Source organism: Aquarana catesbeiana, linkage group LG07 (genome assembly GCF_042186555.1).
Source record: "Aquarana catesbeiana isolate 2022-GZ linkage group LG07, ASM4218655v1, whole genome shotgun sequence".
NCBI classification, from domain to species: Eukaryota; Metazoa; Chordata; class Amphibia; order Anura; family Ranidae; genus Aquarana; species Aquarana catesbeiana.
Window position 1 is genome coordinate 342,221,729 of NC_133330.1, and position 18,242 is coordinate 342,239,970.

At 46.8% G+C, this 18,242-nt stretch overlaps 2 protein-coding genes across 2 annotated transcripts in view; both read right to left on the minus strand.

The window, feature by feature from the left end:
- The window catches only part of LOC141103887 (vitamin D3 hydroxylase-associated protein-like), a 63,683-nt gene extending 50,276 nt beyond the window's left edge, over window positions 1–13,407 (minus strand). The window contains 1 exon segment of the mRNA XM_073593947.1: window positions 13,025–13,407. Within this exon segment, the coding sequence (XP_073450048.1) occupies window positions 13,025–13,231 (207 nt within the window). The 5' untranslated portion in view covers window positions 13,232–13,407.
- A 651-nt stretch (window positions 13,408–14,058) lies between these two features.
- The window catches only part of LOC141103888 (vitamin D3 hydroxylase-associated protein-like), a 33,590-nt gene continuing 29,406 nt past the window's right edge, over window positions 14,059–18,242 (minus strand). The window contains exons 14-15 of the mRNA XM_073593948.1: window positions 17,439–17,584; window positions 14,059–16,903 (exon numbers count right to left, since the gene is read on the minus strand). Of these exons, the coding sequence (XP_073450049.1) occupies window positions 16,784–16,903; window positions 17,439–17,584 (266 nt within the window). The 3' untranslated portion in view covers window positions 14,059–16,783. The remainder of the gene's footprint in view (window positions 16,904–17,438; window positions 17,585–18,242) is intronic.

The following is an 18,242-nucleotide window of genomic DNA, read 5'->3' on the forward strand; positions in this document are numbered from 1 at the left end:
GATGTTGGCTCAAACTTGTCTTGCATACACACGGTCACACAAATGTTGTCGGAAATTCCGAACGTCAAGAACGCGGTGACGTACAACACGTACGACGAGCCGAGAAAAATGAAGTTCAATAGCCAGTGCGGCTCTTCTGCTTGATTACGAATGTGCCTGGCACTTTGTGCGTCGGAATTGTGTACACACGCTCGGAATTTACGACAACGGATTTTGTTGTCGGAAAATTTGAGATCCAGATCTCAAATTTTGTTTGTCGGAAATTCGGACGGAAAATGTCCGATGGAGCCTACACATGGTTGGAATTTCCGGCAACAAGCTCCCATGGAACATTTCCCGTTGGAAAATCCGACTGTGTGTATGCGGCGTTAGAGTTTCCAGACTCAACTTGTGGTTTGGGTAATGGAAAGGTCTGTGTGTCCAATCAATGGATCAAGGAAACAGTTTGTGTATTGTTTAAAGTGAAGGAAGGAGAAGGGAAAGGTCACTGTGGCTATGCATTCTTATGACAAAATGGCTGCTACACACACAGCTATTCGGGTGCCCGGTACGCATAACCATTACTACAACCTCCCACCTTCAGTCCCAGTGCAATGTACAATGGTCAGACAACAACCTCCGACCTTCAGTCCCAGTACGATGTACAATGGTCAGACAACAACCTCCGACCTTCAGTCCCAGAACGATGTACAATGGTCAGACAACAACCTCCGACCTTCAGCCCCAGTACGGTGTACAATGGTCAGACAACAACCTCCGACCTTCAGTCCCAGTACGGTGTACAATGGTCAGACAACAACCTCCGACCTTCAGTCCCAGTACGATGTACAATGGTCAGACAACAACCTCCGACCTTCAGTCCCAGAACGATGTACAATGGTCAGACAACAACCTCCGACCTTCAGCCCCAGTACGGTGTACAATGGTCAGACGATAACCTCCCACCATTAGCCCCAGTACGGTGTACAATGGTCAGACGATAACCTCCCACCTTTAGCCCCAATACGATGTACAATGGTCAGACAACAACCTCCGACCTTCAGTCCCAGTACAGTGTACAATGGTCAGACAACAACCTCTGACCTTCAGTCCCAGTATGGTGTACAATGGTCAGACAACAACCTCCGACCTTCAGTCACAGTATGGTGTACAATGGTCAGACAACAACCTCCGACCTTCAGTCCCAGTACAGTGTACAATGGTCAGACAACAACCTCCGACCTTCACTCCTAGTATGGTGTACAATGGTCAGACAACAACCTCCGACCTTCAGTCCCAGTAGGATGTACAATGGTCAGACAACAACCTCCGACCTTCAGCCCCAGTACGGTGTACAATGGTCAGACGATAACCTCCCACCATTAGCCCCAGTATGGTGTACAATGGTCAGACGATAACCTCCCACCTTTAGCCCCAATACGATGTACAATGGTCAGACAACAACCTCCGACCTTCAGTCCCAGTACGATGTACAATGGTCAGACAAAAACCTCCGACCTTCAGTCCCAGTACGGTGTACAATGGTCAGACGATAACCTCCCACCTTTAGCCCCAGTACGGTGTACAATGGTGAGACGATAACCTCCCACCTTTAGCCCCAGTACGATGTACAATGGTCAGACAACAACCTCCGACCTTCAGTCCCAGTACAGTGTACAATGGTCAGACAACAACCTCCGACCTTCAGTCCCAGTACAGTGTACAATGGTCAGACAACAACCTCCGACCTTCAGTCCCAGTACGGTGTACAATGGTCAGACAACAACCTCTGACCTTCAACCTCCGACCTTCAGTCCCAGTACAGTGTACAATGGTCAGACAACAACCTCCGACCTTCAGTCACAGTACAGTGTACAATGGTCAGACAACAACCTCCGACCTTCAGTCACAGTACGGTGTACAATGGTCAGACAACAACCTCCGACCTTCAGTCACAGTACAGTGTACAATGGTCAGACAACAACCTCCGACCTTCAGTCACAGTACGGTGTACAATGGTCAGACAACAACCTCCGACCTTCAGTCACAGTACGGTGTACAATGGTCAGACAACAACCTCCGACCTTCAGTCACAGTACAGTGTACAATGGTCAGACAACAACCTCCGACCTTCAGTCCCAGTATGGTGTACAATGGTCAGACAACAACCTCCGACCTTCAGTCCCAGTATGGTGTACAATAGTCAGACAACAACCTCCGACCTTCAACCCCCGACCTTCAGTCCCAGTACAGTGTACAATGGTCAGACAACAACCTCCGACCTTCACTCCTAGTATGGTGTACAATGGTCAGACAACAACCTCCGACCTTCAGTCCCAGTAGGATGTACAATGGTCAGACAACAACCTCCGACCTTCAGCCCCAGTACGGTGTACAATGGTCAGACGATAACCTCCCACCATTAGCCCCAGTATGGTGTACAATGGTCAGACGATAACCTCCCACCTTTAGCCCCAATACGATGTACAATGGTCAGACAACAACCTCCGACCTTCAGTCCCAGTACGATGTACAATGGTCAGACAAAAACCTCCGACCTTCAGTCCCAGTACGGTGTACAATGGTCAGACGATAACCTCCCACCTTTAGCCCCAGTACGGTGTACAATGGTGAGACGATAACCTCCCACCTTTAGCCCCAGTACGATGTACAATGGTCAGACAACAACCTCCGACCTTCAGTCCCAGTACAGTGTACAATGGTCAGACAACAACCTCCGACCTTCAGTCCCAGTACAGTGTACAATGGTCAGACAACAACCTCCGACCTTCAGTCCCAGTACGGTGTACAATGGTCAGACAACAACCTCTGACCTTCAACCTCCGACCTTCAGTCCCAGTACAGTGTACAATGGTCAGACAACAACCTCCGACCTTCAGTCCCAGTACAGTGTACAATGGTCAGACAACAACCTCCGACCTTCAGTCACAGTACAGTGTACAATGGTCAGACAACAACCTCCGACCTTCAGTCACAGTACGGTGTACAATGGTCAGACAACAACCTCCGACCTTCAGTCACAGTACAGTGTACAATGGTCAGACAACAACCTCCGACCTTCAGTCACAGTACGGTGTACAATGGTCAGACAACAACCTCCGACCTTCAGTCACAGTACGGTGTACAATGGTCAGACAACAACCTCCGACCTTCAGTCACAGTACAGTGTACAATGGTCAGACAACAACCTCCGACCTTCAGTCCCAGTATGGTGTACAATGGTCAGACAACAACCTCCGACCTTCAGTCCCAGTATGGTGTACAATGGTCAGACAACAACCTCCGACCTTCAACCCCCGACCTTCAGTCCCAGTACAGTGTACAATGGTCAGACAACAACCTCCGACCTTCACTCCTAGTATGGTGTACAATGGTCAGACAACAACCTCCGACCTTCAGTCCCAGTATGGTGTACAATGGTCAGACAACAACCTCCGACCTTCAACCCCCGACCTTCAGTCCCAGTACAGTGTACAATGGTCAGACAACAACCTCCGACCTTCAACCCCCGACCTTCAGTCCCAGTACAGTGTACAGTGGTCAGACAACAACCTCCGACCTTCAGTCCCAGTATGGTGTACAATGGTCAGACAACAACCTCCGACCTTCAGTCCCAGTACAGTGTACAATGGTCAGACAGCAACCTCCGACCTCCAGTCCCAGTATGTTGAACCATTTGTTACAATACCTGCAATCTACAGTATCTCACAAAAGTGAGTACACCCCTCACATTTTTATAAATATTTTCTTCTATCTTTTCGTGTGACAACACTGAAGAAATGACACTTTGCTACAATGTAAAGTAGTGAGTGTACAGCTTGTATAACAGTGTAAATTTGCTGTCCCCTCCAAATAACTCAACACACAGCCATTAATGTCTAAACCGCTGGCAACAAAAGTCAGTACACCCCTAAGTGAAAATATCCAAATTGGGCCCAATTAGCCATTTTCCCTGCCCGGTGTCATGTGACTCGTTAGTGTTACAAGGTCTCAGGTGTGAATGGGGAGCAGGTGTGTTAAATTTGGTGTTATCGCTCTCACTCTCTCATACTGGTCACTGGAAGTTGGCACCTCATGGCAAAGAACTCTCTGAGGATTTGAAAAAAAGAATTGTTGCTCTACATAAAGATGGCCTAGGCTATAAGAGGATTGCCAAGACCCTGAAACTGAGCTGAAGCATGGTGGCCAAGACCATACAGTGGTTTAACAGGACAGGTTCCACTCAGAATAGTCCTAGCCATGGTGAACCAAAGAAGTTGAGTGCATGTGCTCAGCTTCATATCCAGAGGTTGTCTTTGGGAAATAGACGTATGAGTGCTGCCAGCATTGCTGCAGAGGTTGTAGGGGTGGGGGGTCAGCCTGTCAGTGCTCAGACCATACGCCGCACACTGCATCAAATTGGTCTGCATGGCTGTCGTCCCAGAAGGAAGCCTCTTCTAAAGATGATGCACAAGAAAGCCCGCAAACTGTTTGCTGAAAGGAGACTAAGGACATGGATTACTGTAACAATGTCCTGTGGTCTGATGAGACCAAGATAAACTTATTTGATTCAGATGGTGTCAAGCATATGTGGGGGCAACCAGGTGAGGAGTACAAAGACAAGTGTGTCTTGCCTACAGTCAAGCATGGTGGTGGGAGTGTCATGGTCTGGGGCTGCATGAGTGCTGCCGGCACTGGGGGGCTACAGATCATTGAGGGGACCATGAATGCCAACATGTACTGTGATATACTGAAGCAGAGCATGATCCCCTCCCTTCAGAGACTGGGCCGCAGGGCAGTATTCCAACATGATAACCACCCCAAACACACCTCCAAGACCACCACTGCCTTGCTAAAGAAGCTGAGGGTAAAGGTGATGGACTGGCCAAGCATTTCTCCAGACCTAAACCCTATTGAGCATCTCTGGGGCACCCTAAAAACGAAAGGTGGATGAAAGCAAGGTCTCTAACATCCACCAGCTCTGTGATGTCATGGAGGAGTGGAAGAGGACTCCAATGGCAACCTATGAAGCTCTGGTGAACCCCATTCCCAGGAGGCTGTTAAGGCAGTGCTGGAAAATAATGGTGGCCACACAAAATATTGACCCTTTTGGCCCAATTTGGACATTTTCACTTAGGGGTGTACTCACTTTTGTTGCCAGTCGTTTAGACATTATTGATTGTGTGTTGAGTTATTTTGAGGGGACAGCAAATTTACACTGTTATACAAGCTGTACACTCACTACTTTACATTGTAGCAAAGTGTCATTTCTTCAGTGTTGTCACATGAAAAGATATAATAAAATATTTACAAAAAATGTGAGGGGTGTACTCACTTTTGTGAGATACTGTACATAGATCACCCAGAGGGGGGTGTTTCTTTCTCAACAAATGTGCAGTTACTCTTTAACGCTACTTAATTTATTGAGAAAAGACGTGGGATGGACTTATTCTCTTGGGCCAATCAATTCTGTAGGTGTCACCTCACCTGCTGAGAAAAGGGGTTCTGCCTTCTGCTGTGGCAATTGGTTATATAGAGCAGCCGGTTCCGATGGTTTGGATTTTAAACAGCACATGATCCTGTTCACAACAAGTCCACATACCTCATGGGTGACGCAAGCAGGCCTCATACTACCATTTTGTCGGTCCTTAGGTGGTTCTCTACAACCAGGACATATCATTTGATATCTGTAGCTCATAATACATTCTATCAGAAGGAATCAGTTTGATCTTCCTACATCTAAAATGTGCTATTTTATTAGAGATTAAACCAAATTCATCTGACCGTCTGGTGCCTCCAGTCTGGAATGAACTGAGCCCGCGACTAATTCTGAGGCTGGCAAGTCTGAAGCCTCCGTTTGAGGACTGGTAAGTTGACCACGGTCAATGGTGGGATGACCATTGTCCATGGTGTCCATGGTGGGGTGGCCACTGTCCATGGCGAGGTACCGCTGTCCATTATATGTACACAAGGACCCTTCAGAGAGTCATTATCAGCTCGGTGTTAGATCCTCTGATCTCCAGGCCCAAAAGCTGTTTATTCAAATGTTAAATTATGAACATTTGTACACTACTCTGACCCCTCTACTGCCTACTGAATTCATAAAATAACTAAGGCCACTGAATCTAGGATGTGTGATGTCATATCACTTTTTATACAATGTACCTAATGTCACAATTTAGGGTAATTTATGCTTTATACATTTAAGAAAAGTACTAACAGCTGTAGTCTGATCCCAGAACAAGCAAGGAGATGTCTGGGTCACTGGCCCATTGTAAGGAGCTTCTGCTAAACTACAAATGAAGGACAAAATTTGCAAAGACGCCCAAGTCCATTTCTATTGCAGATCTAACCAAGGATATTGACTGATGACAAGGAGACCCAGATAGTAGAGAATAAGTCTACTACTCAAGGATGCTCAGAAAGTATGTTCTGTATACAAAGCTTCATGGCCTACCCAAGAATAAACACTCTAAAATGTTTCACTTTACCCAGAAATTTATGCCAAAAAAATGTCCAATACCCATAACCCAACATATCAAAAGAATGTCCAATTCTTAGAACCCAACCACCCAAAAGAATGTCCAATTCTTAGAACCCAACATACCAAAAGAATCTCCAGTTTTTAAAACCCAAGAAACCAAAATAATGTCCAATTCTTAGAAAACAACAAACCAAAAGAATGTCCAATTCTTAGAACCCAACATACCAAAAAAATGTCCAATTCTTAAAACCCAACAAACCATAAGAATGTCCAAAACATTAAAAGACTCTCCAATACCCAGAACACAACAAAACCATAAGTAGGTGCCATGGTCTGGAGTCAGGCTTGGCGTCCAGTAGCTATAGCAGTGGAGAAGCTTCCACCAACCACTAGGATAAATACACAAGCAGGTCACCCTGGCGGATGACGCTGGCTCACGTGAGGTGTGGAGTCTAAGTACTAACAGGTAGTCTCCAGAGCTTCTGATGGTGGAGATGGGTTTTGCTGAGAGTTAGTACCAGGTCACGGTCCTCAAGATCACCCCACAAGGATATGCGCAAACTGAGGTCCAGTAGCTGATATAGCAGGAAGGGATCAAGCAGACGGGTAGTCGAGGAACAGGCCAAAGGTCAGTAAAAAGTGGTAGTGAAGATACGAATGGCAGCAGGAGTAACAAGAGCGGGATATCGGCCGAAGAGAGCACAATAATCTAGTAAACAGGAAGTGTAGAGACATGGCTTAAATGAGGAAGTTCATGGGAGGAGCAAGAGGTACAAAGTTCATAGAAACAAGATTCAAAGTAGGATCATTCAAGGAATTGTCCAGGGAGCTGTCCAGCATGCCAGGTTGCTCAGCAAGAAGAGTTGCTGCCAGACACAGAAGAGGTCCTGGGTTAAGATCCAGGCCCTGATATAAGGTCCAATACCCAACACACAAAAACAACTCTTAGAACCCAACAAAACAAAATAATGTGCAATACTCAGAACACAACAAAACCATAAGAATGTCAACAAGCCAAAAGAATGTACAGCCTTTAGAACCCAACAAACCAGAATAATACCCAGAACCCAACACACTAAAAGACTGTCCAATACCCGGAACCCTATCGAAGAAGAAAGGGCGCCGCTCACCAACCCAATGCATCAGTATGTAGATGACTGTGGCCTCAGCCACTGTCGCTCCAGTCACATCCCCTTGACATGTTTTTCCCCACTCACCAGGGCTTGGTCGCAGAGCCTCTGGGTTGGTGAGTGGTGCCCTTTCTTCTCTTTGATAATGCTCTTACACCTCTGAATAGTGCACTGAGGCCAGCTCCCTTCACTGCTACCAGCTGGGAGATCTCTGTCTCAACTTAGAAAGGCACTGCAAGTTTCATTCCAATACCCAGAAACCCAACACACTAAAAGAATTCCAATAACCAAACCCAACCAAACCATAAGAATGTCCAATACGGAACACATCAAAGAACGCCTAACTCTTAGAATCCAACAAACCAAAATAATGTACAATACCAAGAACCCAACACCCCAAAGGATTGTCCAATACTCAGGACCCAACAAAACCATAAGAAGGTCCAATACCCAACATTAAAAAAGAATGTCCAACCCAACAAACCAAAAGCACGTCCAACTCTTAGAACCCAACCAACCAAAGTAAAATCCAATACCCAGAACCCAACACTCCAAAACACTGTCCAATACCCAGAACCCAGCAAAACCATAGGAAGGTCCAATACCCAACATTAAAAAAGAATGTCCAACTCAACAAACTAAAAGCACGTCCAACTCTTAGAACCCAACAAACCAAAGTAAAATTCAATATCCAGAACACAATGAACCTAAAGACTGTCCAATACCAAGAACCCAACAAAACCATAAGAATGTCCAACCCTTAGGACCCAACAAACCAGAATAATACCCAGAACCCAACACACTAAAAGACTGTCCAATACCCAGAACCCAACAAAACCATAAGAAAGTCCAATACACAACATATCAAACTAATGGTCAACTCCATACAATGTAGAACACACCAAAGAATACCCAACTCTTAGAACCCAACAAACCAAAATAATGTCCAATACTCAGAACCCCCCCAAAAATTAAGAAGGTCCAATACACAACATATCAAAATAATGGACAATGCCATACAATCAATTAATAGGGAATACAAAAGCAGCTCATGAAAACTCACTGTCCCTGAATACCCATGAAGCTACTGCATTTCCCGTCCTACACAGCCCTACGAGACCCCCCAGTTTGTGTCCCCAATCAATCATTGACATCCTCCAGACTTTGCCTCTTACCTTTACCAAGCTCAGGTGAACAAACCCTGGAAGATGGATTTTTTTGTGAATTGGACTATCTGAATGGTTGTATGGGCAGCGCAGACAGTTCTTTCATCATAGACTTTTATCCATGAGGTTATAATAATACGGAACACAGAATAATAACATCATGTTACATTGCCATCACCCATAGCAACCGGATGTCCTCTGTGTGGGGAGCAGCCATATCAGTGGAAGGAGAATGCAGATTGGTTGCTCAGGGTTGCAGAATTACCCTGTATGGATGGGAGAGGCTCATCGCAGATCTAATAAAACTCCACTGAATGGGATGAATATGGAAGACATGATGGAGAAAATATCACCAACCTATAGAGGAGTGGTGCAGGCTGTCTGCTGAGGAGTCCAGGAATTGGCTGCAATCGTGGCCATACACCTTCAGATATCCCAATATCTTCACATTCATTATGTATCAGACAGAATTTTCACCGACCCCCCCATGAATTGCAGGCAGAAGGCAATCAGGGCAGAAAGGAAAGAAGGGAGGAAATATGGGCTGCAGAGCTGACACTCTAAAAGGACGGATACTGATATAATACAAATGTAATAATATTTCTTGGGGCCTTCTAAAGAGTACCTGTTTCTTGAAGTCGCTGCCATGTTTTTCCATCAGTCGGAGAGCCTGATCCCGCAGTTTCTGCGCTCGGTCGATCTTCATGGTGCTGCGGATTCGTGTCATACATTGCAGCACCACTGTGGAGGCCACAAAGCAACAAATGGTGACCAGGAGGACATGATTGAAGAAAAATTCCAGCAAAGACCACAGCATGCTGTCAGCTGGGCCTGGTGACTACCTTGGGCAGCGGTTCTTCAAGGGACACCAAAAAACCCCAGACTGAACTTCAGTAAAAAAAAGCTCCAACCTCCGTCTGTCAAATCTGTCCTCTACATACGAGACAAAGCCCTGCACCCCCCCAACAGAGAAAGGTTGTGCGAGTCCAGAGAGTTCTCTATAGGGACACCCTCTGCCAGGAACAGCTGAGAGGACCTGTCACTTCTACCGGGAACCAATCCAAGAAACTAGATCAGACCCCATATAAATAGAAGGCTGCCCTCTACAGAGGTCTTAACCCTTCTAGTGCCGGGGTCAAGAGTGCTAAGAGTTAAAATCTGATGATCCAAAGTACAGGGGAAATGTGGGGTGCTGGATCTAAAGGAGCAGTGGAAATGTGGGTTGCTGGATCTGAGGGTGGGGGGAAATGTGATGTGCCGGTTATAAAAGAACATGGTAAATGTGGGGTGCTGGATGTGAAGGTACTAGGGTGCTGGATCTTTGGGTAGGGGAAAAATGGGGTTTGCTGGACCTGAAGGAACAGGAGAAATGTGGGGTGCTGGATCTGAAGATACAGGAAAATGTGGGGTGCTGGATCTGAAGAAATGAGGGAAACATTGGGTGCTAGTTTTGAAGGTATGTGAGAAATGTGGGGTGCTGGATCTGACATAACAAGAGAAATGTGGGGTGCTGGCTTTGAAGACATGGTGGAAATGTGGGGTGCTAGATCTGAAGATACAGGGGAAAGAGGGGTGCTGGATCTGAAGGTATGGGGGAAATATGGGGTGCTGGATCTGAAGGTACAGGATAAATGTGGGTGCTGTAGCTGAAGGTATGGGGGAAATATGGGGTGCTGGATCTGAAGATACAGGATAAATGTGGGTGCTGGATTTAAAGGTACAGGGGAAATGTGGGTGCTGGATCCAAGGTACGGGGAACTGGATCTGAAGGTACGGGGGGAAATGGGGTGCTGGATCTGAAGGTACAGGGGAAATGTGGGTGCAGGATCTGAAGGTATGGGGGAAATATGGGGTGCTGGATCTGAAGGTACGGAGAAAATGTGGGGTGCTGGATTAGAAGGTATGGGTGAAATGTGGGGTGATGAATCTGAAGGTATGGGGTTAATGTGTGGTGCTGGATCTGATAGTACAGAGAAAAATGGGGTGCTGGATCTGAAGGTACGGGGGGTATGTGGGGTGTTGGATCACAATGTATGGGGAAATGTTGCGTGCCGGATGTGAAGGTACAGGGGGTGCTGGAACTGAAGGTATGAAGGAATTGTGGTTGTGTTTTATTACGGTTTACATTGTTTAGTAAATTAGTGGGGGTACTACATCCTTCTTATTCATTTACACAGGGGCCGGTATCTGGGTGCCCCCTTATTGTTAAAGGGTGCTCCCAATTTCTGATTAGCCTCCCGGTCACATACCCCCACAACAAAGTGCTTTGCCAGGGGAGTCCCCCATGTTGAGGCCTAGTATGGCTTGGGGGGAATCTCGAATTGGATTTGGTGGGACCTCACTTGTTTTTTTGCACGGGGTTCGCCTTAAAATTCATACCAGACCTGAAGGGATCCCCCTCTAACATCTATAGTAGACTATCATCTAGGATAGGAATCATTCATGTCCTCTATTGGTTGGGAGCTGTCATTTACAGACTGTTAACTGTCAATTACTGGCCAGGAGCTGTCATATACTGACTGGGAAGTCATTTATTGGTTGGGAGCTGTCATTTTCCAGTTGGGAGCTGTCATTTTCCAGCTGGGAGCTATCATCTATGGACTGGGAGCTGTCATCTATTGGTTGAGAGCTGTCATCTACTGACTGGGAGCTGTGCCAAGCCCTCCATTGCCATTTATTTGAAAATCCCTCGCCTGTTATCCTAGAAAATTACCAGAACTGTTTTTTTAACATTCGGCTCGCGTTGACTTCAAAGGGTTTGAATTTGGCACCCGAATGTTAGACGAATTCATCCAACCCAGGTACGTTCAACTCCTCAAAATCCCTCAATGGCTGTGGGGTGACCCCAGGGATCCTCAGAGATCTGAATCCATGTTTAGGACGACACATTTCCCAAAAAATGTTTTGGGTGGAGTAGGGAAGGGTAACCCCCGCATTTATTATCCCTTGGTGGAGATTTCCCCACATTTCCTGTCCTGGAGACGCAAAAGGAAATATGAGGAAGTATAGGTGTCCCCATGGGAAGACTTACCCTCACTTCCTATTCTGGTGACAACTCAAACTTTATTTGGCAATGATCAACGGGACAAGCAGACAGGATGACCCTCCCCCGAGGGGGTCTAATCTCTTGCCTCTCCATCCAAAACAAGAGATGAATTTGGCTGGACATACAATGTGACTCCCTCAGCGCAGACCTGACGATTATTAACCATTTCCTGACTGGTGAGAGGGAGACAAAGACACAGGAAATGAGTCTTTAACTAGCAGCTTTCCACCCATTTATACATTCACAATATAGACTGGAGGAACTTATCCAGGCCTGGACCCCCAGCAACCAATCAGAATTCAGTCCCCAAGGAAGAGGAATTCTGCTTGGTTACTATTGGTTACATCTGACCTGAGGACTTCTGGGATTGGCTGATCTATGGAATGATGTCCTGTATGTTACCCTGATATTTCCAGAAGGTTTCCAGACACCCCCCCTCCCTGGGGGAATACCTCCCCCAAAGGACAGTAACACCCCCTAGAGGAAAATATTTAGCCACAGAGGAAATTATTACACCCAGAGGAAAGTAGTACCCCCAAAGGACAGAATACCCCCCAAAAGAAAATCATACCCCCCAGAAGGCAGGAATACCCTCCAGAAAGCAGTAATACCCCTCAGAAGAGAGAAATACCTCCTAAAGGGCAGCAATACCCCCCAGAGGAGAGTACAGCCCCCCCCAGAAGACAATAAAAAAAAAACCCAGAGGACAGTAATACCTCCTAAAAGGACAGTAATACCCCCAAGTAGACAGTAATACCTCCAGGGAGAGGAATAAACCCCAGGCGGAAAATATTTCCCGCCAACAGAGAGTAAACCCACTCCCAGAAGGCAGCAAGACTCCCAGATAATGGTAATACCCTCTCAGAGGACAATAATACTTCCCAGAGAATGGTAGAACTCCCCAGACGAGAGTAAACCCACTCCCAGAGGACAGCAATACCTTCAAGGGACATTAATTACCCCCTTAGGGTGATAATACCCCCAGAGAACAGTAATACCCTTCAAAAGAATAGGAATATGCCCCAGAGGACAATAATACTCCCCCAGAGGATAGTAATACCCCCCAAAGGACAGTAATATGCCACAGAGGAGATTAAACCCACTCCCAGAAGGCAGTAATCCTCCTAGATGATGGTAATACCTCCAGAGGACAGTAATACGCCCCAACAAATAGTAATATGCCACAGAAGACAGTAATATCCCCCTCCCATGGTAATACCCGGGCTTTATATCTTTGAGTGATCTTCTCCATCATCTCCAGCGTGCCGTCCCTCTGTGTCTGAGCGTTCTCCATCTTCATCCTCGTCTTCCTCTCCTCCATCCATACTAATACCAGGACTGACCCCACCACCGCCAAGAGCACCGATACCAGGATCAGGTCCACCAGGAACTCCGGGATCAGCCGAGAAATGACACTGAGCAGCATGATGGTGAATAAAGCCGAATAGAGAACAGAGAATACAGGACCGACCGAGAGAGAGCCGGAGAGACTCTGAGAGACCTGATAGCCACCAGAGGGGAGGGGCCGGGGGAAGTGATACTCTGCAGAACACTTTTTTTTTTTTATTATTTAGGGTCTATTACCCAAATTTGTCTTTAAGAAAATGCGGTATAATCCACCTGGATGCACAAAGTAGTTACGATGATCTGTACAGATTTACTAACACATGTGAAAGTTGCAAAATTGTGTTCAGGCATTAACATTTGTTTTACCCTACGTCACTAAAAGGGGTTAACATCGAAGGTCCCAGGACACCGAGAGTCACTTTATGAGGTCGGTGATCCAACCTCTGCGCTGTGCAGAGACCAGGCCGACTCCACTTTTATTTCTCCGATTTTCTTTTGCTTTTTATTAAATATTTAAAATGTGTTCAGGTGACCTCTGAATGCTCCAACCGGTCAAAGGTCAAAAAGGCGCAAACTCAACCAACTTCTAAAGGAAGCCAGACAAATATCTGCTACAAATCAGAACATTTTATTTTACAAGTAGTTGAAATGTGAAGACCAGAAAAATACATTGATCAGAAGTCAGGTATTACACTCCCTCTCCCCCAATCACAACCTTATTTATAGATCAATATATAGGAAAGTTGGATACAATAGATATCAGATCCTTATAACATATTAAAGGGGGGGGGGGGGGTGGAGCTATCCCTGGATTCCACGCATTTCAGTTGGGAAAATAATGATTGGCTCCCCTGCAGATTGTGTAATTTTGCTCACTTACAAAGAAATGAAGGGTCTATAATTTTTTTATCATAGGTGTATTTTATATGATAGAGACAGAATATCAACCAAAAATCCAGAATAAACACACATGATACAAATGTAGTTGCAGTTCAGTAAGTAAAATAAGTATTTGATCCCCTACCAACCAACAATAATTCTGCCCCCCACAGACTGGCTACAGTAGGTGCTCATGTGGTACACAGATTAGTCCTGTCAATGTAAGAAGGTTCTCCTAACGACAACTCGTTATGTGTATAAAAGACACCTGTCCACAGAATCTCTTCCATTCAAACCTCATCATCATGGGGAAGACCAAAAGATCTGTCAGAGGACGTCAGGGAGAAGATTGTAGGACCTGCACAAGGCTGGAATGGGCTACAAGACCATCAGCAAGAAGCTTGGTGAGAGGAAGACAACTGTTGGAGTGATTATTCGTAAATCGAAGAAATACAAAATAACCATCAATCGCCCTCGGTCTGGAGCTCCATGCAAGATTTGGCTTATGGGGTGAGGATGGTCATGAGAAAAGTGAGGGATCAGCCCAGAACTACACAGGAGGAGCTTGTGAATGATCTCAAGGCAGTTGGGACCACAGTCACGAAACAAACCATTGGTAACACAATACACCGCCATGGATTGAAATCCTGCAGGGCCCGCAAAGTCCCCCTCCTCCAGAAGACACATGTAGAGGAACGTCTGAAGTTTGCCAATGAACATCTAAATGATTCAGAGAAGGATTGGGAGAAAGTGCTGTGGTCAGATGAGAACAAAATTGAGCTCTTTGGTATTAACTCGACTCGCCATGTTTGGAAGAAAAATGCTGACTATGACCCTAAGAACACCATCCCTACAGTCACACATCATCCCTACAGTCACACACGGAGGCGAAAACATGATGCTTCGGGGCCGTTTCTCTGCTAAAGGTACAGGCTGACTTTACCGCATTGAGGGACCAAAGAACGGGATCATGTATTGTAAGATCTTGGCTGAGAACCTTCTTCCCTCAGCCAGAACACTGAAGATGGGTCGTGGATGGGCCTTTCAGCATGACAATGACCCAAAACACACCGCCAAGGCAACAAAGGAGTGGCTCAATAAGAAGCACATTAAGGTCATGGAGTGGCCTAGCCAGTCTCCAGACCTTAATCCTTTAGAAAATGTATGGAGGGAGCTAAAACTTCGAGTTGCCAAGAGACAGTCAAGAAACCTTAAGGACTTAGAGAAGATCTGTAAAGAAGAGTGGACCAAAATCCCTCCTGAGATGTGTGCAAACCTGATCACCACCTACAAGAAACGTCTGACCTCTGTGATGCCAACAAGGGTTTCTCCACCAACTACTAAGTCATGTTTTGCTTGGGGATCAATTGCTTATTTTACTCACTGAACTGCAACTTAATTTTTTACATTTGTATCATGTGTTTTCTAGATTTTTGGTTGGTATTCTGTCTCTATCATATAAAATACAACTATGAGAAAAATTATAGACCCTTCATTTCTCTGTAAGTGGGCAAACATACACAACCTGCAGGGGAGCAAATCGTTATCTCCCCCCCTCCCCGTATGTTCCGCTTTTTCGGGAGTAGAGATGAAATGGATGAGAAAACAAGTTTTTTAAAACAACAAAATCAACCAACTGATTGAATAGAATAGGCGCACCCCGTACATACAGATCTCATAAGCCCATCTACAAGTGGGTACACAGGGGATCCCCTGAAATATTTACTGACATGACGTGGGAAGCAGAGCTGTGCTGGAATGCTGGGAGCGGCCGATTGTATTCATTCAGTTGATTGATTTTGTTACATTTTGTTTTATTTAACATTTTATCTCCCGACGAAGCAGAACGTAATTCCGGGAAACGCGTGGAGTCCAGGGATAGCTCCGCCCCCAGTGTAATGTTATAACGATCTGATATTATTATTATTATTATAATATCCAAAATTCTTAAATTTGGAGGTTGAAGGACAGAGATGATGAGATTTTGGGAATATTGTGGCGATTGGGAGGATTCCTGAGGATGGGGATATCGCAGTCACTGGAAATCATTGTTCCCCGATTTCTTCCTATTCATCATAAAACGAGTCCCCCGGTATAGGAGCGCTCCGCCAACAACCATCTAAAATCCATGTCATGTCCCGCCCAGAATTCCTTCCCTCCCTCCCGGGCCACCCACTGAGCGCTTATGAGGTAGGTGGGGTTGTGTGATAAGTTCAGAATAGGGTGGAGTGATAGGTTCAGAGAGGGGCGGAGCTATATGATAGTTTCAGAGAGGGGTGAAACTAATAAGTTCAGAGAGAGGGGGGGGGGGGGAGATAAGCGATCGGTTCAGAGTGGGCCGGCGCTGTATGAAAGATTCAGAGGGGGGATGGAGCGGAGCAAAAGAGTCAGAATAGGGCGGAGCTGTGATAGGTTCAGAGTGGGGTGGAGCTGAGCGATTGGTTCAGAGAGGGGCAGGGCTGAGCGATCGGTTCAGAGAGGGGCAGGGCTATATGATAGTTTCAGAGAGGGGTGACACTAATAAGTTCAGAGAGGGGCGGAGCTGAGCGATCGGTTCAGAGAGGGGCGAAGCTGAGCGATCGGTTCAGAGATGAATGACAGGTTCAGAGATGGGCGGAGCTTAGATAGGTTCAGAGAGGGGGGGTACCCGTGGGACATTATGGATCAATTAACAAACAATAGTAATGATTTCTTATCATGTGATCATATTACAGAAGAACTCCGCAGAGGATCCCTGAGCGCCAGCACTGCGTTAACGATTCATCCGCGTCACCGACTCCACCTCCTTCATCAGGCGGAGACACTGTTCTTCCTGCCACGGGAGTGCCACACACTGCACCGCCACCGGGAGCCCCACGCCGTCCGTCAGTGCCTGTGGGAGCCAATCACAGCGTGTATTAGAAGAGGGAGCACAGATTTCGGGGGGAGGCATTGGGGGGGGGGTGTAGATTTTCGGTCGGAGCGTTCTGGGCTGTAGCTTGAGGCGGCACTCTGGATATCAGGAATACCGGCTCCTGACAATCAGAACCATCCCCTGCGCCTCAAATCACAAATCATTTCAGGTAAAAAAAAAAAAAAAAAAAAAAAAAAAAGGTTAAAACTTTTGTAAAACAAAAAATTGGCGTCACAGCCGGAAGAACGGCTCCGCCCACATGCACAATATGTGGAGGCCAGTGAATGAAAATGTATAGTTCTGCCCAGCCAGTCCTACGATGTGCACAGCTCTGCAAGGCAGTGAGCTCACTCTGCTCCTTGGTGGGCCGGCTCACTGTGGTGATGCTGCTTCTCTGTCCAATGAGGAGGCGGGGAGGTGACACAGGAAGGAGAATTCCTCATTCAGAAGCTGGCAGTGTCACCTCTCCAGCTGTACATCGCAGGACTGGCCGTACCGGACGATGGACATTCACCTTCTTCAGCAGTCTGTCCCAGAAGTCCTTGTGGTGACCCTCGTAGCTCCTCAGTGCCTCCTCGTCTTCTCTGGTCACCGTGGTAACTGGAAGGACGCCAACCGGAAAGTCCAGCAGATTATAGAAGACAGTGTATGAGGCAGCGCCTGGAAAAGTGGAAGTCATGTGATCAGGCATGTGATGTCATCAGTCAGCCGCAGACAGCAGATCATAAAGACGATGGATGGGAGGAATAATGGGGAGCTGTGCATGGGCGGGACCTTCCTCACCCCATGGCCGGAGTCTTTACATGGGTGGGACTTTACTTACTTTCTGCGGGGGCAAGACATTACTAACCCTATAGCCAGGGTCTGTGTGTAGGCGGGACTTTCCTCACCCCCTGACTGGGCTCTGTGCATGGGCGGGACCTTCCTTGCCCCATGACTGGGCTATGTGTGTGGGCGGGACCTTCCTCGCCCCATGACTGGGCTATGTGTGTAGGCGGGACCTTCCTCGCCCCATGACTGGGCTATGTGTGTGGGCGGGACCTTCCTCGCCCCATTTCTAGGCTCTCTAAATGGGTGGGACCCTTGCTCACCCTTTGGCCAGGGTCTGTGCATGGGTGAAAGCTCCCTCACCCCATGACTGGACTCTTTGCATGGGAAGGACCTTGCTCACCACCTAATTGAGGTCTGTGCATGGGTGGGACCTTCTCTACCCCAAGACTGGGGAAGTCTGTGCACGAGCAGGACCCTTCCTCACCCCATGTCCAGAGAAGGCTAGGGGAATCTGTGCATGGGCGGGACCTTCTTCACCCCATGGCTG